Genomic DNA, 22,049 nt, shown 5'->3' on the forward strand with positions numbered 1-22,049 from the left:
ATTATCACGATATTAATCAAATTATGTTTTAAAGGTGCATATCTGCTTCAAACTCAAGAATACCTTAACAAACCGTGGTTAGAGCGTTGGACCAGTAACTGAAAGGTTGCGAAATCGAATCCCCGAGCTGACACGGTAACAATCGGTCGTTCTGGGGTCAATTCAATTGATAAGCCTCTTGAAACATTCCTTTTCGGCTGTGCTAATGTCCTTAGTAATGCAATGCAAAATAGCATTTGTGATGTCTTTGTCTATTCGATATTTGCTTGTAGGGCATAAACGCTATCAGTGTTGACTGCTTCGGGCGAACATCCCTAGATTGGCTGGTGCTTGAGGGGCGTTTATCAACACCGTGGCGCAAACTCAAACTCTCTGCATGTTCCAAAGAGTGGTTTTGCTTCAGATGTTGAAAAAGGTTTGTCATATTACCACCCACCTGTCTTAAGGCACAATTTGCACCGAACATTGCTCTCCTTTTTCGTCAGACTTCAAAAAGCCAAACCGCTTCCAAATGACTGAAACAGTTGAACCCTTTTCATCAATCATTTCTTCGTTGGAAGCGGCTCCTTCTCCATGGCTATCACCACGGTTTTCGCCGACATCACTCATTTCTCGTGGTTAATTGTGGCTACTCCATCACCCGAGGTGCGAAGTGGTTTTTAGTGGGCGTGTACCTCTCCACGTGCCTATTGTCACTTCTCGTCACGTTCCTGCTGCGTCACAGAGGTGAAATGGACTGCTGTACCCATTATTCTATACCGACATTGTCGAAAATTAATCTAAACGTTTTTTATATCGTTACTGAGCGAAGTAATTACCTCGATAATTATCGATATTGATGTATCGCCCAGCCCCACTGTAAACGCAACAAAATGTGGAAAAAGTCAAGTCCAAAACAAAGTCACGTTTCCGAATGAACTGTACTTGGCTAATTCTCTTATAGACGTCGCCAATTCAAAAAGCGTACTTTCTATTCCACATACAATAACAAGGTTAACAATGAGTTGTTACAACAAACACACGCAGCAACACAACCACAGCTATAGAGCAGAGTATTCAGAGGGAATAGGCCTGAAAATAGTCAATTGTCCCAGACACCCAAACACAGAGCAGAACACTGAGAGTGGGGCAGGAGGGGTGAAGAAACTAGAGGCCATATGAAATGGGGTTTGGAGATCCAGCTCTGTGTACATAGCAGACAGAGGAGACGTGATGGAGGAGAGGAGAGGGGCGAAGAGGAGAGGAAGGAATGACCCGTCTGACAAGGGCACAGAGTATTTGGGAGTGTTAGGTTGAGCTTGGCCTTAAGAGTGCGGTTGACCATCGAGGTTATTGTTAAAGAAAGGCAGAGTCGGAAGCAAGGTGCAGCATCCACTTATCATTCTCCATCCGTTGCCGTCTTATTCAAACCACATAAATTATTTGGTGTTGCTGCTTTCTGTTACACATGCTAAAGTATTGAAGCTGTATCAATGCACACTCAGACGCAGAATGTCTTACCCTGGTCCTCTGTCGTACCTCCTTCCTACAATCACAGTAACAATGGACATGATGGAAATGATTAACCAATGGACCCTTTATGGGATGAAAACATGTCTTTGTCCCAAATGTCTCCCCGTTCCCTACATAGTGCATCACTTTTGACTAGTGGTCAAAAGGAGTGCACTGTCAAGGGAATAGAGTGGCATTTGGAACGCATCCTATACCTGACCATGAATGATTGGTTCGGAGCAACTTCATCCTGCAGTTCTGTATTTGAGGGCAAATGTGTCCATACCTTAGGTTTCTCATCCATAATCTGTTGTCGGATGTCGTTCTGCTTCTCCAGTAGCTTCTCCATTCTCTTACTCTGAGCATCCTCCAACTACACACAGACAAACACAGGGGTAGGCGAGAGTAAGGTGTAGCCACTACATACCGTGTAACAAACACAAACAAATCCACAGGCACGGACGGACACACACACAGATGGCGGAGGGCGCGTGTCTTGCCGGTTCCTGCTTGTCTTTGCTTTTTTAGAATGTCTATTTTTGCATTAATTCTTACTTTGTTTGCTCAGAATGTTTGTGCAATCTTTTCCTACAAACACGTCTGGATCATGAATCGGAAGCTACACACATCTCTCAGCCTCCCAGATCTGGAGTCCTACATTTGCATCTTTGTTCCCGGCACAGGGGCTTACCTGTCGCTCCTGGCCGAGATGACCAAAGGCAACGCTGGCGATGAAGAACAGAAAGGAAAGGGGGACTGCGAGCTGAAAAGACGGGCTACACGGCCTCCACTCCCTAGTATCTTGATGGCTAATGTCCAATCGCCGGAAAATACATTTGTGAACTCAGATCAAGGCTTCAATCGCAGAGGGACGTCAAGGAATGCTGTGTCTGTTTTTTACAGAGACATGACTTACGGTCAATTACCTCGACTCTGCTATTTCAACCACATGGCTTTTCCATTTTCCTTATGGACCCGAATGGCGGCTTCTGTTAAGAGTAGGAGGGAGGTGTATGCTTCCTCATCAACAATTCCTGGTGTACTGAAGTTGAAAACATCCCTAGGTCCTGTTCACCCGACCTGGAGATCCTGAAGCTAAAATGCCGACCTCACTATATGTCAAGAGAATTCCCGTGTTATTGTCACAGCTGTGTACATACAGTAAAACCACAAGCAAGAATCAAGGTGGTACCCATCCAACTGCACAAGAACATTAGCCGGCCAGAAACCTCTCACCGGGAAGCAGTCTTTATTGTCACGGGAGATTTTAACCAAGCAAGATTAAAACAATTTTTTTCCAAATGATCACCAACATGTTTCCTGCCCCATGCATCCTGCCCCCTCTGTGCTGGACCATGTGTACACAAACATCAGTTATGCGTACGAACCCCCCCCACCCTGTCTCTCTGTTCCTGCTCCACATCTACAAGCTGCAACTGAAGAGGGAGCCCCCCCCCAACAGAGAACAGTGAGGCACTGCGCTCAATGCTGCATGGCTCTTTTGAGGATACTGATTGGAATATGCTCAAAGATTCATCCATCCTGGACTCGTCGATCAACACTGAGGAATGTACACTGTACATGTACACTGTACAATGTACACAAAAAAAAGAAGAGGAACCACCCGCTCTTTCCATGACACAGACTGACCAGGTGATTCCAGGTGAAAGTGTAGATGGGGAGGAGACAGGATAAAGAAGGATTTTTAATTTTAAGCCTTGAGATAATTGAGACATGAATTGTGCATGTGTGCCATTCAGAGAGTGAATGGGAAAGAGAGAAAATGTAAGTGCCTTTGAACCGGATATGGTAGTAGGTGACAGGCGCACTGGTTTGAGTGTGTCAAGAACTGCAAAAGCTGCTGGGTTTTCCCACGCTCAACAGCTTTCTGTGTGTATCAAGAATGGTACACTACCCAAAGGACATCCAGCTAACTTGACACAACTGTGGGAAGCATTGGAGTCAACATTGGCCAGCATCCCTGTGGAACACCTTTGACCCATTGTAGAGTCCACACCCAACAAATTGAGCCTGTTCTGAGGGCAAAAGGAGGTGCGACTCACTATTAGGAAGGTGTTCCTAATGTTTTGTACACTCAGTGTACATCAGTCACAGGCTTCATTAGGAAATGTGTTGATGATGTTCTACCCACAATAACAATCCAGACATAACCCAACCAAAAACCCTGGATGAACGGAGAAATCCGTACCATCCTTAGATACTGTACTGCAGCATTCAAGGACTGGAAACAATCTCCAGAGCCTGTTGTCTAACCTAAAATAACCTACGATTACTTTAACAATAAACAGTCGCTGTGACTCTTAACACAGGTACCCCCCTGGGGTGTGTCCTCAGCCCTCTGCTGCATGGCTTTGCATGACACCAACTCCATCATCAAGTTTGCTGACAATACCACAGTTGTAGGCCTGATAATCAACAAGGACGAGTCAGCCTATAGGGAGGAGGTAAGTGAACTGGCATTGTGGTGCCAGGACAACAACCTTTCCCTTAACGTCAGCAACACAAAGGAGTTGATTGTTGACTTCAGGAAGCAGAGGAGGGAACACACCTCCGATCCACATCAACGGGACTGCAGTAGAGAGAGTCAGCAGTTTTAAGTTCTTCAGCGTCCAGATCACAAAGAACTTGACATGGATCAACAATACCACCAATCTTGTAAAGAGGGTGCAACAGCGCCTCAACTTCCTAAGGCGGCTGAAGAAATTTGGCATGCCACCCCGAGTCCTCTCCAAATGCTATCGCTGCACCATCGAGAGCATCCTGACCGGTTGCATCACGGCCTGGTATGGAGATTGCTCTGCCCACGACCACAAGGCCTTACATCGGCTAGTGAAGACGGCGCAGTACATCACTCGGACTGTGTTTCCATCCGTCCAGGACGTCTAATTTTTACGTGCCTGAAGAAGTACTGCAGCATCATCAAGGACCCCACACACCCCAGCCTACGAGCTGTTCACTGCCTTACCGTCGGGTAGATGGTATCGGAGCATGAGGTCTGATAGAAACTGTCTCTGAGCCTGTTGGCATCTACAAGCCATCAGACAAGCTGCTCTGATTCTCCACACCTTAGCACACACACACACACCCCCCATGCTAAACACACCTCACAACTGCTGCTACCAGACCCTTCCGTGATACATGTGTAAATATTGTATTATAAATTGTGCCTTCCTGTATTATACTTACGCTAACATGTTTCTTCTATTCTATTGAGCCATCTACTTTATATTCTTATTCTTATATTTTATTATTAGTTGTGCTTGCAAAGCAATGCATTTCAATGGCAAAAAAAGGCCCGTTAGACTTTAGTTGTAAAAAAAATTGAAATAATCACCAAACCAATGTTGAGATGTTCAGACAGACCAATTTAGATTGCTTGTCAAAGGATATTTGATACTATGTATACTTTTGGAACTATAACCATTTAACATGTTCAGAAATTAACATGGGCTTGAATGAGAACCATAGGAATACAGTGATTGATATTCAAAATGGTCCTGCTCCTTGGTTAATTAAGCTACACGACCAACTTTAAAACATTCAGGCTATCTTAACTTCAAATTCTCTGAAACCTTTAAAAACTATAAACACCCGACCTGGGTCCCAAGTTGCGCAGCGGTCTAAGGCACGGCATCATTTTGTGATACTCAATTGGTAGTTACAATCTTGTCCCATCGCTGCAACTCCCGTATGGACTTGGGAGAGGCGAAGGTCGAGAGCCATGCGTCCTCCGAAACACGATCGCGCTACAGCGCGATGGGATAAGGACATCCCAGCCGGCCAAACCCTCCCCTAACCCGGATCGACGCTGGGCCAATTGTGCGCCGCCTCATGGGTCCTGCGGTCGTGGCTGTCTGCAACCCGGATCTGTAGTGACGCCTCTAGCACTGCGATGCAGTGCCTTCCATTTTCAATCTATTCTAACTGCAAATTTTTGTACATCTTTATCAACTATAACTATAGACATTTGCATCTTAAAACTCACCAACAGTAACTCTTGAACCGGTCAAGCTAGAGACACCAAACCAACTGTTACATGTTCAAGCGATCCTTTCTAATCAATCAGCTAAGCAATCAATCCATTTTCACATCTTACCAACTTTGTCAACTAGAACCAGTCATTACCATTACTACTGCAGTCACTACCGTAACAATAACTTATTTCAAAACCATAAATACTTTAAAACAAGCTGGCAAGCACACCACATTTTCTTCAAGAAAACATACTTTTCTAGTTTCTTATTGTTGTTGCATTGCCGCGAAGGAACCTGCAAGTAACAATTTCGTTGGACGTGTATCCTGTACATACAACTGATACAACACACACACACACACACACACACACACACACACACACACACACACACACACACACACACACACACACACACACACACACACACACACACACACACACACACACACACACACACACACACACACACACACACACACACACACACACACTTACCCGTTTGATATACTGCACCACCTCATTGACAAACGACCTGTTGATTTCCAGCTTCTCTCTGTGAACAGAGAGGCGTCAGCTCTTACATCACCTCAACATTCCTCAACTCTAACCTAAGATGACTTTATTAACAATCAACAATCCTAACATTCCTGGTTCCAATCTAGCTCAAAGGACCGTAACATAAAAGTCGGTAAGTCTGCCTGATGACCTGTGACACTTTCTAGCGTTAAGTCTTTCTGTCAAAAATAGCATGTGCTTTCAGAGCGGTCAGATGAAGCATGAACCTTCATCGCCATCTGGTGGCCTTGTGCACATACAGATCAACGCACGTGTCAGGAGGCCTCCTCCTCAACCCCATCTGCTTACTCTTCTGTCACGTTCTTGTTGTTGGCCTTTGCTTCATTAATCTTCTCCTGTCTTTTCTTGTCCATCTTCTTCTTCAGGTCTTTCTTTTCCCTGTGGAGAAGGAAGGTGAAACAATCGCCCCGTGTAGTCGATGTGCCCTTGAGCAAGGCACTTAACCCTAATTGCTCCTGTAAAAGTAAGTGTGTGTAAAAGTAAGTGTGTGTGTGTGCTTACTTGTCACAGATGTCTCGGATCTTCTTCAACTGGGCACTCTGACATTCCTCTGCTATGGTTGTCAACTTCTCCACCAGCTGGAGACACAGTATAACAGAGAGAAATACCACTGGTTATCCTACAGTTTGTCTCTCATAAGATATGATCCCTGACTCATGGCTTCTGTTTAACTCAGGCCTGATCTGTCTGTGTTGTTCTCTTCTGCATGGATAAACCCTGACACCTCGTACACCGAACCGTGACTACACTCAGCATTTCCATCTACCGTAGCAGTAGTGGAGCACTGGGACGTCTTTACACTGATCTAAGGTCAGCAAAGCAGATGGAGTAATAAAGCCCAGAGGGGAGCCCGCTCATTAAACACAAGCCAAGGCTAGCATTATACTGAGTTGAGTGTTACCGCACTTGATGCTGATTCAACGCAAATAAAATATGTACGCTGAAATGAGTTTATGTGCTCTTGTCCTCTAGTAATCAGTCTGCTTGAGGATAGGGATTAGGTGTGTGTGTGTGTGTGTGTGTGTGTGTGTGTGTGTGTGTGTGTGTGTGTGTGTGTGTGTGTGTGTGTGTGTGTGTGTGTGTGTGTGTGTGTGTGTGTGTGTGTGTGTGTGTGTGTGTGTGTGTGTGTGTGTGTGTGTGTGTACCATTTTGATGTGTTCTTTCTTCTGGTACTTCTCGCTGTAATACTGCTCCTGTCTCAGTGTGAGTAGCTGTTGTTGCTGCTGCTCCTTGAGCTCAGAGAGTCTCTGACTGGACTCCTGGTCCAACACACACAGCTCCTGCTCCAGGGACGACAGACACTGCTCCGACCTACCACACACACAAATACAGCACACACTGAGGTCGACACACACGTGGAGGTAGGTAAGTGCTAACAAACACAAACACACACACACACACACGCGCACACACACACAGTTGTCTGTGGAAGGCTCGAGCCACTGAGCACCCACATGGAAGAGAGAAAACATGACCGGAGAGCGAGAGACGTAGAGACCGACACATAGTGAGAGAAACAGAGGGATACAGGAAGAAGGGCAGGGAGGAAGAGTAGGAGGAGAAAGAGGGCCACCTACCTTTTCTTACCGTCTCGTTTGTGGCTCTTCTGCAGCGCGGAGCGCCTGCGCTGGTGCTGGTTCTGCAGCTCTGCAGCCCTGGCCGTGTGCTCCTTGATCAGCTCGCCGGTCTTGCGGTGGTGTTTCCTGACCAACTCCTTCATCTCTTTATACTGCTTCCTCTGCTCCCTCACAAAGCCCTTCTGCTGCTTCAACTCCTCCAGGGTCTGGGCCTCACTCTCTGGAGGAAGGAGGGAGGATAGAGGGATGGAGGGGAGGAAAAGAGAAAAGGGAGGGAGAGAGGGGGAGGACATGAGTGTTGTATTGGTTCTGCTCCTTTACAGATCGTGTGCATCGTTCCCTCATGTTTCAGATTGGTGATGTCATGCAATCTGTTTACATGCATCGATCGAGGGTGGCCGGGCAGGTAGCCTACTGGTTAGAGAGTTGAGCTGGCAACCGGAGGGTTGCCAGTTCGAATCCTGGGTCTGGAGGGCGAGAAAAGCTGTCGGGAAGTGTCAATTGACGCATAAAGTCATCTTAATACGTGTTAATACGAGTCCTACTGCAGTCTTACCTGTAAGAACACTCTGAATTACGTCCTCGGTCTTCACGGCTGCTTTCACTGAACCTGATACACAATATATACACTTGTTAGTGAGGGTTTTGCCAGATCAAGTGGGTTGTAAATGTGTCGTGGCGTGACAAATTGAAGTTTACTGGTTGCCATATTGGAGTCACTGTAAGTTCAAGTGGAGATTTGACCTGTACCTGTGGGCTGTTGTTGGTGGCTAACAAGGCTGGGTGGTTTGGGGGCGATGATGGGGGTATGGTTGACTCCGTTCTCTGCGGGCACGGTCACCCGGGGGTCAGGCTCCATGGGGTCATCACCACCCGCATCCACCTGTCAGTCAAATACATTGATAATGATACTGACACATTGCATTTACGAGGCACTATTCACTGGGTCTCAAAGCATTTTATCAGGTCCACACTACTATTCACTGTGTCTCAAAGAATTTTATCAGGTCCACACTACTATTCACTGTGTCTCAAAGCATTTTATCAGGTCCACACTACTATTGACTGGGTCTCAAAGCATTTTATCAGGTCCACACTACTATTCACTGGGTCTCAAAGCATTTTATCAGGTCCACACTACTATTCACTGGGTCTCAAAGCATTTTATCAGGTCCACACTACTATTCACTGGGTCTCAAAGCATTTTATCAGGTCCACACTACTATTCACTGGGTCTCAAATCCTTTTATCAGGTCCACACTACTATTCACTGGGTCTCAAAGCATTTTATCAGGTCCACACTACTATTCACTGTGTCTCAAAGCATTTTATCAGGTAAAACACTACTATTCACTGGGTCTCAAAGCCTTTTATCAGGTCCACACTGCTATTCACTGGGTCTCAAAGCATTTTATCAGGTCCACACTACTATTCACTGGGTCTCAAAGCATTTTATCAGGTCCACACTACTATTCACTGGGTCTCAAAGCATTTTATCAGGTCCACACTACTATTCACTGGGTCTCAAAGCCTTTTATCAGGTCCACACTACTATTCACTGTGTCTCAAAGCATTTTATCAGGTCCACACTACTATTCACTGGGTCTCAAAGCATTTTATCAGGTAAAACACTACTATTCACTGGGTCTCAAAGCCTTTTATCAGGTCCACACTACTATTGACTGGGTCTCAAAGCATTTTATCAGGTCCACACTACTATTCACTGGGTCTCAAATCCTTTTATCAGGTCCACACTACTATTCACTGGGTCTCAAAGCATTTTATCAGGTCCACACTACTATTCACTGGGTCTCAAAGCATTTTATCAGGTCCACACTACTATTCACTGGGTCTCAAAGCATTTTATCAGGTCCACACTACTATTCACTGGGTCTCAAAGCCTTTTATCAGGTCCACACTACTATTCACTGGGTCTCAAAGCATTTTATCAGGTCCACACTACTATTCACTGTGTCTCAAAGCATTTTATCAGGTCCACACTACTATTCACTGGGTCTCAAAGCATTTTATCAGGTTCACACTACTATTCACTGGGTCTCAAAGCCTTTTATCAGGTCCACACTACTATTCACTGGGTCTCAAAGCATTTTATCAGGTCCACACTACTATTCACTGGGTCTCAAAGCCTTTTATCAGGTCCACACTGCTATTCACTGGGTCTCAAAGCATTTTATCAGGTCCACACTACTATTCACTGAGTCTCAAAGCCTTTTATCAGGTCCACACTGCTATTCACTGGGTCTCAAAGCCTTTTATCAGGTCCACACTGCTATTCACTGGGTCTCAAAGCATTTTATCAGGTCCACACTACTATTCACTGAGTCTCAAAGCCTTTTATCAGGTCCACACTACTATTCACTGGGTCTCATAGCATTTTATCAGGTAAAACACTACTATTCACTGGGTCTCAAAGCATTTTATCAGGTCCACACTACTATTCACTGTGTCTCAAAGCATTTTATCAGGTCCACACTACTATTGACTGGGTCTCAAAGCATTTTATCAGGTCCACACTACTATTCACTGGGTCTCAAAGACTTTTATCAGGTCCACACTACTATTCACTGTGTCTCAAAGCATTTTATCAGGTCCACACTACTATTCACTGTGTCTCAAAGCATTTTATCAGGTCCACACTTCTATCCACTGGGTCTCAAAGCCTTTTATCAGGTAAAACACTACTATTCACTGGGTCTCAAAGCATTTTATCAGGTCCACACTACTATTCACTGGGTCTCAAAGCATTTTATCAGGTCCACACTACTATTCACTGGGTCTCAAAGCATTTTATCAGGTCCACACTACTATTCACTGGGTCTCAAATCCTTTTATCAGGTCCACACTACTATTCACTGGGTCTCAAAGCATTTTATCAGGTCCACACTACTATTCACTGTGTCTCAAAGCATTTTATCAGGTAAAACACTACTATTCACTGGGTCTCAAAGCCTTTTATCAGGTCCACACTGCTATTCACTGGGTCTCAAAGCATTTTATCAGGTCCACACTACTATTCACTGGGTCTCAAAGCATTTTATCAGGTCCACACTACTATTCACTGGGTCTCAAAGCATTTTATCAGGTCCACACTACTATTCACTGGGTCTCAAAGCCTTTTATCAGGTCCACACTACTATTCACTGTGTCTCAAAGCATTTTATCAGGTCCACACTACTATTCACTGGGTCTCAAAGCATTTTATCAGGTAAAACACTACTATTCACTGGGTCTCAAAGCCTTTTATCAGGTCCACACTACTATTGACTGGGTCTCAAAGCATTTTATCAGGTCCACACTACTATTCACTGGGTCTCAAAGCATTTTATCAGGTCCACACTACTATTCACTGGGTCTCAAAGCATTTTATCAGGTAAAACACTACTATTCACTGGGTCTCAAAGCATTTTATCAGGTCCACACTACTATTCACTGGGTCTCAAAGCCTTTTATCAGGTCCACACTACTATTCACTGGGTCTCAAAGCCTTTTATCAGGTCCACACTACTATTCACTGGGTCTCAAAGCATTTTATCAGGTTCACACTACTATTCACTGGGTCTCAAAGCATTTTATCTGGTCCACACTACTATTCACTGGGTCTCAAAGCCTTTTATCAGGTCCACACTACTATTCACTGGGTCTCAAAGCCTTTTATCAGGTCCACACTGCTATTCACTGGGTCTCAAAGCATTTTATCAGGTCCACACTACTATTCACTGAGTCTCAAAGCCTTTTATCAGGTCCACACTACTATTCACTGGGTCTCAAAGCTTTTTATCAGGTCCACACTACTATTGACTGGGTCTCAAAGCATTTTATCAGGGCCACACTACTATTCACTGGGTCTCAAAGCATTTTATCAGGTCCACACTACTATTGACTGGGTCTCAAAGCATTTTATCAGGTCCACACTACTATTCACTGGGTCTCAAAGCATTTTATCAGGTCCACACTACCATTCACTGGGTCTCAAAGCATTTTATCAGGTCCACACTACTATTCACTGTGTCTCAAAGGATTTTATCAGGTAAAACACTACTATTCACTGGGTCTCAAAGCATTTTATCAGGTAAAACACTACTATTCACTGGGTCTCAAAGCATTTTATCAGGTCCACACTACTATTGACTGGGTCTCAAAGCATTTTATCAGGTAAAACACTACTATTCACTGGGTCTCAAAGCATTTTATCAGGTAAAACACTACTATTCACTGGGTCTCAAAGCATTTTATCAGGTCCACACTGCTATTCACTGGGTCTCAAAGCATTTTATCAGGTCCACACTACTATTCACTGGGTCTCAAAGCCTTTTATCAGGTCCACACTACTATTCACTGGGTCTCAAAGCATTTTATCAGGTCCACACTACTATTCACTGGGTCTCAAAGCCTTTTATCAGGTCCACACTACTATTCACTGGGTCTCAAAGCATTTTATCAGGTTCACACTACTATTCACTGGGTCTCAAAGCATTTTATCAGGTCCACACTACTATTCACTGGGTCTCAAAGCCTTTTATCAGGTCCACACTACTATTCACTGGGTCTCAAAGCATTTTATCAGGTTCACACTACTATTCACTGGGTCTCAAAGCATTTTATCTGGTCCACACTACTATTCACTGGGTCTCAAAGCCTTTTATCAGGTCCACACTACTATTCACTGGGTCTCAAAGCCTTTTATCAGGTAAAACACTACTATTCACTGGGTCTCAAAGCATTTTATCAGGTCCACACTACTATTCACTGGGTCTCAAAGCATTTTATCAGGTAAAACACTACTATTCACTGGGTCTCAAAGCCTTTTATCAGGTCCACACTACTATTCACTGGGTCTCAAAGCATTTTATCAGGTCCACACTACTATTCACTGAGTCTCAAAGCCTTTTATCAGGTCCACACTACTATTCACTGGGTCTCATAGCATTTTATCAGGTAAAACACTACTATTCACTGGGTCTCAAAGCCTTTTATCAGGTCCACACTGCTATTCACTGGGTCTCAAAGCATTTTATCAGGTCCACACTACTATTCACTGGGTCTCAAAGCATTTTATCAGGTCCACACTACTATTCACTGGGTCTCAAAGCATTTTATCAGGTCCACACTACTATTCACTGGGTCTCAAAGCATTTTATCAGGTCCACACTACTATTCACTGGGTCTCAAAGCCTTTTATCAGGTCCACACTACTATTCACTGGGTCTCAAAGCCTTTTATCAGGTCCACACTACTATTCACTGGGTCTTAAAGCATTTTATCAGGTCCACACTACTATTCACTGTGTCTCAAAGCATTTTATCAGGTAAAACACTACTATTCACTGGGTCTCAAAGCCTTTTATCAGGTCCACACTACTATTGACTGGGTCTCAAAGCATTTTATCAGGTCCACACTACTATTCACTGGGTCTCAAAGCATTTTATCAGGTTCACCCTACTATTCACTGGGTCTCAAAGCCTTTTATCAGGTCCACACTGCTATTCACTGGGTCTCAAAGCATTTTATCAGGTCCACACTACTATTCACTGGGTCTCAAAGCATTTTATCAGGTCCACACTACTATTCACTGAGTCTCAAAGCATTTTATCAGGTAAAACACTACTTTTCCCATTTACTTAGCACATCATCTGGATAGAGTGTATGAGCCCAACATATAAATGGTAACGCTGAGAATGTTTTTGCGGCCTATGCAATGAGATGTAAATAAGCAGAGTGGAACCATACGATGCCATTACTCCATTAGAAGCAGAAGCTACTGCATGGCAAATACACAACAGCACAATCAACACACCACACACCCAGAGCCTACCTGTGGCCTGTTGGAGAACTTGTAGACATAGCTTTGGTACCCCACTCTCAGCATGGCTCAGACCAACGTCACACTGACCACACTCTCGAACGTTTCACTAACATTTAGCCAATGTTCTCCTTACTTTGTCTCAATGTCCCTCTCTAGGTTCTCTTCAACCCTGACTTGTTGTAGTACTTGGCATGTATTTGTTTGTTACTGAGTCCTCTCTCCTTAAGCCTGTTTTGGACAGGAGAGGACAGTCTGTTCTCCTCTGCTCTCCACTCACATCTTTCTTCCTCTCCCTCTGTCTCTGACACTCCAGCGGGAAGCCCACTATTTCACTAAGCGACCGTTGCCAAGGTGTCAGCATGTACAGGCTCTCTATTGGATGTCCCTGTGGATAATCAGTTCAGCTGGCAAATCAGGCGAGACAGCTCCCTTGGGGCCCACCTCCACCAACAACTCCCTTACTACCCCTCAGAGCTCACCCCCCTTCTTACCCCAACCTCCCCTCCTTCACCCCTGTGATACCCCTGATCTCTGTCTCCCCCTGTCCCACGACTCCCTCCATCCTAGCCCTCAGCCCTGGTCAATAGCTCTAACCCAATCATCTCTCACTGATCTGTTACTTATCGATTAGTGTGGGGATGACGGACGACACACCCACCTCTTTGCTGTCCTCCTCCTCTGCTCCCTCCTCCAGAGTGAGAGCTGCCAGTTGATTGGCTCTCTGCTCCATCAGGTTGACGTAACGGATGGGATTGGACAACGCCTCGATGACATCTGAGGTAGAGAACGGGGGAACAGAATGTATCATCAATGCTGTTATGTAAAGCCAGTGGAAACATACACCTAGTTATAACTCCATGGTTTAGTTCTATACCAGTATTCTGTAAGGTATGTCAGCCATTGTACCTGCGAATGTATCAGGGACATAGTCCTTGACCTCTACATAGACAAACAGAGCAGGGAGGGTCAGAGCCTGGTTCTTCTCATTCCTCAGACCAATGTAGTGGTAACCTGGCACACACACACACACACACACACACACACACACACACACACACACACACACACACACACACACACACACACACACACACACACACACACACACACACACACACACACACACACACACACACACACACACACACACACACACACACACACAGGGGTGAGTAATCAGAAGCTAAAGAACTGTTACACAGCATCACTCAAGCAGAAAAATTGACCAGAATGGTAGTCAGTCAGACTATTAACCTATAGGCCTCACCTGGGCGGATGGCATTCACAGGAATGATGCGATGGCCAATGAACTTCCCTCCATCCTCAAACACAGAAATCCTCATCGAGGCCAGAGTGGGCAGAACCACCTGAGGAACCATCACAGACACAGAAACATTGATGGTCACATTAACCTGGGGGTTCTTGGTTTTAAAGAACTACAAATCCCATAAAGACATGCTCCGTGATGTTTTAAACAGTGATTTACACACATAATTCAATAGAACATTATTTCTCTCTATGGGTTCCTCGAGGATGAAAGCCTCTTCATCACAGACAGGGTTGACAATGTTACCCTGGGGGGTAAGATCATGATCCAATCCAAGTTTATTTGTCACCTTTATTTGGCAGAGGATGCTTGCTAGCAAGCTCTTCCTCAACAATTAATATCAAACAAGTACACACAATATTATTTATATTTGTATTTGTAGACACGAGAATAAAAGACATCTACACTGTACACACACACACCTTTTACTTTGAAGAATCTCAAATCTAAAATATACGTTGATTTGATTAACACCTTTTTGGTTACTACATGATTCCATATGTGTTTTTCCATAGTGTTGATGTCTTCACTATTATTCTACAATGTAGAAAATAGTTTTAAAAAATAAAGAAAAACCCTTGAATGAGTACATGTGCCCAAAATGTTGACTGGCACTGTAAATACAAGGTCAGTACCAGTAACAATCAATGTCAAGGATACTGGTGACAGGCAAAAAAGGTTGGTAGCAATCACAATATATTATACAGTATATATGTTTTACCTTAAAGAACTACAAATCCCATAACAGTCTGCCCTATATTATGCTTTACCTTCTTGAGTGTGAAGGCCTCCTCCTCCCAGACAGGGTTGACAGCGTTGCCCTGAGACGTCTTGGTCTTAAAACCCTTCCTTCTGGTGTCCACCGGCAGACCAAACATATCTATCTCCACATACGTCCCCACCTTCTTATCGGTCAGGAACTGGCCTGAGATGATCTGGAGACGGAGAGACGAGGATGATAAAAACAGATGAGAGCTGTGATGTCCGTGCACCCATACCACATACAGTCAAAACACGCACACACACGTGCTGTACGCGGAACACACAGATAAGCACCTTGACAGACAGCGTGTTGGCTACGATGCCGTCCACAGTGCTCTCAGCGAAGGGGTCAAAGTGTTTGTCCGGCCGTCTCATGAACTCTGGTTTCAGCCTGTAGCCACACTTCCCGTTGTACTCATACATGCCCAGGTTTAACATCATGGACAGGTCTGATGGAGAGAGAGAGAGAGAGAGAGAGAGAGAGAGAGAGAGAGAGAGAGAGAGAGAGAGAGAGAGAGAGAGAGAGAGAGAGAGAGAGAGAGAGAGAGAGAGAGAGAGAGAGAGAGAGAAGGAGAGAGAGAGAGAAGGAGAGAGAGAAGGAGACAGAGAGAGAGAGAGAGAGAGAGAGAGAGAGAGAGAGAGAGAGAGAGAGAGAGAGAGAGAGAGAGAGAGAGAGAGAGAGAGAGAGAGAGAAGGAGAGAGAGAGAGAAGGAGAGAGAGAAGGAGACAGAGAGAGAGAGACAGAGAGACAGAGAGACAGAGACAGAGAGAGAGACAGAGAGAGAGAAGGAGAGAGAGAGACAGAGAGAGAGAAGGAGAGAGAGAGACAGAGAGAGAGACCGAGAGAGAAAGAGAGAGGAGAGAGAGGGAGAAGGAGAGAGAGAAGGAGAGAGAGGGAGAGAAGGAGAGAGAGAGAGAAGGAGAGAGAGAGAGAGAGAGAGAAGGAGAGAGAGAAGGAGAGAGAGAGAGAGAAGGAGAGAGAGAGAGAGAAGGAGAGAGAGAGAGAGAGAGAGAGAGAGAGAGAGAGAGAGAGAGAGAGAGAGAGAGAGAGAGAGAGAGAGAGAGAGAGAGAGAGAGAGAGAGAGAGAGAGAGAGAGAGAGAGAGAGAGAGAGAGAGAGAGGTAGGAGGGAGGGTGTGAAAAAGTGTGTAACGAATCAGGTCTTACCTATTGTCTAGTGTGAAACGAATCAGGTCTTACTTATTGTCTAGTGTGAAATGAATCAGGTCTTACCTATGGTCTAGTGTGAAACGAATCATGTCTTACTTATTGTCTAGTGTGAAACGAATCAGGTCTTACCTACTGTCTAGTGTGAAACTAATCAGGTCTTAGCTATGGTCTAGTGTGAAACGAATCATGTCTTACCTATTGTCTAGTGTAAAACGAATCAGGTCTTATCTACTGTCTAGTGTGAAACGAATCAGGTCTTACCTACTGTCTAGTGTGAAACGAATCATGTCTTACCTATGGCTAGTGTGAAACGAATCATGTCTTACCTATTATCTAGTGTGAAATGAATCATGTCTTACCTATGGTCTAGTGTGAAACGAATCATGTCTTACCTATTGTCTAGTGTGAAACGAATCAGGTCTTAGCTATGGTCTAGTGTGAAACGAATCATGTCTTATCTATTGTCTAGTGTGAAATGAATCAGGTCTTACCTATGGTCTAGTGTGAAACGAATCATGTCTTACCTATTGTCTAGTGTGAAACGAATCAGGTCTTACCTACTGTCTAGTGTGAAACGAATCAGGTCTTACCTACTGTCTAGTGTGAAACGAATCAGGTCTTACCTATGGTCTAGTGTGAAACGAATCAGGTCTTACCTACTGTCTAGTGTGAAACGAATAAGGTCTTACCTACTGTCTAGTGTGAAACGAATCATGTCTTACCTATGGTCTAGTGTGAAACGAATCATGTCTTACCTATTGTCTAGTGTGAAATGAATCAGGTCTTACCTATGGTCTAGTGTGAAATGAATCAGGTCTTACCTATGGTCTAGTGTGAAACGAATCATGTCTTACCTATTGTCTAGTGTGAAACGAATCAGGTCTTACCTACTGTCTAGTGTGAAATGAATCATGTCTTACCTATGGTCTAGTGTGAAATGAATCAGGTCTTACCTACTGTCTAGTGTGAAATGAATCATGCCTTACCTATGGTCTAGTGTGAAATGAATCATGTCTTACCTATTATCTAGTGTGAAATGAATCATGTCTTACCTATGGTCTAGTGTGAAACGAATCATGTCTTACTTATTGTCTAGTGTGAAACGAATCAGGTCTTAGCTATGGTCTAGTGTGAAACGAATCATGTCTTACCTATTGTCTAGTGTGAAATGAATCAGGTCTTACCTATTGTCTAGTGTGAAATGAATCAGGTCTTACCTACTGTCTAGTGTGAAATGAATCATGTCTTACCTATGGTCTAGTGTGAAACTAATCATGTCTTACCTATTGTCTAGTGTGAAATGAATCAGGTCTTACCTATGGTCTAGTGTGAAACGAATCATGTCTTACCTATTGTCTAGTGTGAAACGAATCAGGTCTTACCTACTGTCTAGTGTGAAACGAATCAGGTCTTACCTACTGTCTAGTGTGAAATGAATCAGGTCTTACCTACTGTCTAGTGTGAAATGAATCATGTCTTACCTATGGTCTAGTGTGAAACGAATCATGTCTTACCTATTATCTAGTGTGAAATGAATCATGTCTTACCTATGGTCTAGTGTGAAACGAATCATGTCTTACCTATTGTCTAGTGTGAAACGAATCAGGTCTTAGCTATGGTCTAGTGTGAAACGAATCATGTCTTACCTATTGTCTAGTGTGAAATGAATCAGGTCTTACCTATTGTCTAGTGTGAAACGAATCAGGTCTTCTCTCCTGTCTAGTGTGAAATGAATCAGGTCTTATCTACTGTCTAGTGTGAAACGAATCAGGTCTTACCTATTGTCTAGTGTGAAACGAATCAGGTCTTACCTACTGTCTAGTGTGAAACGAATCATGTCTTACCTATTGTCTAGTGTGAAATGAATCATGTCTTACCTATGGTCTAGTGTGAAACGAATCATGTCTTACCTATTGTCTAGTGTGAAACGAATCAGGTCTTAGCTATGGTCTAGTGTGAAACGAATCATGTCTTACCTATTGTCTAGTGTGAAATGAATCAGGTCTTACCTATGGTCTAGTGTGAAACGAATCATGTCTTACCTATTGTCTAGTGTGAAACGAATCAGGTCTTACCTACTGTCTAGTGTGAAACGAATCAGGTCTTACCTACTGTCTAGTGTGAAACGAATCAGGTCTTACCTATGGTCTAGTGTGAAACGAATCAGGTCTTACCTACTGTCTAGTGTGAAACGAATAAGGTCTTACCTACTGTCTAGTGTGAAACGAATCATGTCTTACCTATGGTCTAGTGTGAAACGAATCATGTCTTACCTATTGTCTAGTGTGAAATGAATCAGGTCTTACCTATGGTCTAGTGTGAAATGAATCAGGTCTTACCTATGGTCTAGTGTGAAACGAATCATGTCTTACCTATTGTCTAGTGTGAAATGAATCAGGTCTTACCTACTGTCTAGTGTGAAACGAATCATGTCTTACCTATTATCTAGTGTGAAACGAATCATGTCTTACCTATTATCTAGTGTGAAATGAATCATGTCTTACCTATGGTCTAGTGTGAAACGAATCATGTCTTACCTATTGTCTAGTGTGAAATGAATCAGGTCTTACCTACTGTCTAGTGTGAAACGAATCATGTCTTACCTATTATCTAGTGTGAAACGAATCATGTCTTACCTACTGTCTAGTGTGAAACGAATCATGTCTTACCTATTATCTAGTGTGAAACGAATCATGTCTTACCTATTATCTAGTGTGAAATGAATCATGTCTTACCTATGGTCTAGTGTGAAACGAATCATGTCTTACCTATTGTCTAGTGTGAAACGAATCATGTCTTACCTATTGTCTAGTGTGAAATGAATCAGGTCTTACCTATTGTCTAGTGTGAAATGAATCAGGTCTTACCTACTGTCTAGTGTGAAATGAATCATGTCTTACCTATGGTCTAGTGTGAAACTAATCATGTCTTACCTATTGTCTAGTGTGAAATTAATCAGGTCTTACCTATGGTCTAGTGTGAAACGAATCATGTCTTACCTATTGTCTAGTGTGAAACGAATCAGGTCTTACCTACTGTCTAGTGTGAAACGAATCAGGTCTTACCTACTGTCTAGTGTGAAATGAATCAGGTCTTACCTACTGTCTAGTGTGAAATGAATCATGTCTTACCTATGGTCTAGTGTGAAACGAATCATGTCTTACCTATTATCTAGTGTGAAATGAATCATGTCTTACCTATGGTCTAGTGTGAAACGAATCATGTCTTACCTATTGTCTAGTGTGAAACGAATCAGGTCTTAGCTATGGTCTAGTGTGAAACGAATCATGTCTTACCTATTGTCTAGTGTGAAATGAATCAGGTCTTACCTATTGTCTAGTGTGAAACGAATCAGGTCTTCTCTACTGTCTAGTGTGAAATGAATCAGGTCTTATCTACTGTCTAGTGTGAAACGAATCAGGTCTTACCTATTGTCTAGTGTGAAACGAATCAGGTCTTACCTACTGTCTAGTGTGAAACGAATCATGTCTTACCTATTGTCTAGTGTGAAATGAATCATGTCTTACCTATGGTCTAGTGTGAAACGAATCATGTCTTACCTATTGTCTAGTGTGAAACGAATCAGGTCTTAGCTATGGTCTAGTGTGAAACGAATCATGTCTTACCTATTGTCTAGTGTGAAATGAATCAGGTCTTACCTACTGTCTAGTGTGAAACGAATCAGGTCTTACCTACTGTCTAGTGTGAAACGAATCAGGTCTTACCTACTGTCTAGTGTGAAACGAATCAGGTCTTACCTATGGTCTAGTGTGAAACGAATCAGGTCTTACCTACTGTCTAGTGTGAAACGAATAAGGTCTTACCTACTGTCTAGTGTGAAACGAATCATGTCTTACCTATGGTCTAGTGTGAAACGAATCATGTCTTACCTATTGTCTAGTGTGAAATGAATCAGGTCTTACCTATGGTCTAGTGTGAAATGAATCAGGTCTTACCTATGGTCTAGTGTGAAACGAATCATGTCTTACCTATTGTCTAGTGTGAAATGAATCAGGTCTTACCTACTGTCTAGTGTGAAACGAATCATGTCTTACCTATTATCTAGTGTGAAACGAATCATGTCTTACCTATTATCTAGTGTGAAATGAATCATGTCTTACCTATGGTCTAGTGTGAAACGAATCATGTCTTACCTATTGTCTAGTGTGAAACGAATCAGGTCTTAGCTATGGTCTAGTGTGAAACGAATCATGTCTTACCTATTGTCTAGTGTGAAATGAATCATGTCTTACCTATGGTCTAGTGTGAAACGAATCATGTCTTACCTATTGTCTAGTGTGAAACGAATCAGGTCTTAGCTATGGTCTAGTGTGAAACGAATCATGTCTTACCTATTGTCTAGTGTGAAATGAATCAGGTCTTACCTATGGTCTAGTGTGAAACGAATCATGTCTTACCTATTGTCTAGTGTGAAACGAATCAGGTCTTACCTACTGTCTAGTGTGAAACGAATCAGGTCTTACCTACTGTCTAGTGTGAAACGAATCAGGTCTTACCTATGGTCTAGTGTGAAACGAATCAGGTCTTACCTACTGTCTAGTGTGAAACGAATAAGGTCTTACCTACTGTCTAGTGTGAAACGAGTCATGTCTTACCTATGGTCTAGTGTGAAACGAATCATGTCTTACCTATTGTCTAGTGTGAAATGAATCAGGTCTTACCTATGGTCTAGTGTGAAATGAATCAGGTCTTACCTATGGTCTAGTGTGAAACGAATCATGTCTTACCTATTGTCTAGTGTGAAACGAATCAGGTCTTACCTACTGTCTAGTGTGAAACTAATCAGGTCTTAGCTATGGTCTAGTGTGAAACGAATCATGTCTTACCTATTGTCTAGTGTAAAACGAATCAGGTCTTATCTACTGTCTAGTGTGAAACGAATCAGGTCTTACCTACTGTCTAGTGTGAAACGAATCATGTCTTACCTATGGCTAGTGTGAAACGAATCATGTCTTACCTATTATCTAGTGTGAAATGAATCATGTCTTACCTATGGTCTAGTGTGAAACGAATCATGTCTTACCTATTGTCTAGTGTGAAACGAATCAGGTCTTAGCTATGGTCTAGTGTGAAACGAATCATGTCTTATCTATTGTCTAGTGTGAAATGAATCAGGTCTTACCTATGGTCTAGTGTGAAACGAATCATGTCTTACCTATTGTCTAGTGTGAAACGAATCAGGTCTTACCTACTGTCTAGTGTGAAACGAATCAGGTCTTACCTACTGTCTAGTGTGAAACGAATCAGGTCTTACCTATGGTCTAGTGTGAAACGAATCAGGTCTTACCTACTGTCTAGTGTGAAA

The 22,049-nt window shown here is 43.3% G+C and overlaps 1 protein-coding gene across 3 annotated transcripts in view; it reads right to left on the reverse strand.

Annotated features, from left to right (window-relative positions):
• LOC123990996 (1-phosphatidylinositol 4,5-bisphosphate phosphodiesterase beta-1-like) overlaps positions 1 to 22,049 on the reverse strand; it is a 256,259-nt gene that overhangs the window by 26,953 nt on the left and 207,257 nt on the right. Inside the window, exons 20-33 of one of the 3 annotated variants that reach the window (XM_046292087.1) lie at positions 15,849 to 16,003; positions 15,563 to 15,727; positions 14,733 to 14,832; positions 14,372 to 14,476; positions 14,124 to 14,239; positions 8,392 to 8,524; positions 8,198 to 8,251; positions 7,642 to 7,861; positions 7,210 to 7,375; positions 6,566 to 6,642; positions 6,353 to 6,442; positions 5,984 to 6,041; positions 1,778 to 1,864; positions 1,501 to 1,525 (exon numbers count right to left, since the gene is read on the reverse strand). In XM_046292087.1, coding sequence (XP_046148043.1) covers positions 1,501 to 1,525; positions 1,778 to 1,864; positions 5,984 to 6,041; positions 6,353 to 6,442; positions 6,566 to 6,642; positions 7,210 to 7,375; positions 7,642 to 7,861; positions 8,198 to 8,251; positions 8,392 to 8,524; positions 14,124 to 14,239; positions 14,372 to 14,476; positions 14,733 to 14,832; positions 15,563 to 15,727; positions 15,849 to 16,003 — 1,551 coding nt within the window. Of the gene's footprint in view, positions 1 to 1,500; positions 1,526 to 1,777; positions 1,865 to 5,983; positions 6,042 to 6,352; positions 6,443 to 6,561; positions 6,643 to 7,209; positions 7,376 to 7,641; positions 7,862 to 8,197; positions 8,252 to 8,391; positions 8,525 to 14,123; positions 14,240 to 14,371; positions 14,477 to 14,732; positions 14,833 to 15,562; positions 15,728 to 15,848; positions 16,004 to 22,049 lie in introns of those variants that run through there. The other 2 variants (XM_046292086.1, XR_006830736.1) reach the window with 2 other exon arrangements.

This window comes from Oncorhynchus gorbuscha, linkage group LG12, assembly GCF_021184085.1.
Source record: "Oncorhynchus gorbuscha isolate QuinsamMale2020 ecotype Even-year linkage group LG12, OgorEven_v1.0, whole genome shotgun sequence".
NCBI classification, from domain to species: domain Eukaryota; kingdom Metazoa; phylum Chordata; class Actinopteri; order Salmoniformes; family Salmonidae; genus Oncorhynchus; species Oncorhynchus gorbuscha.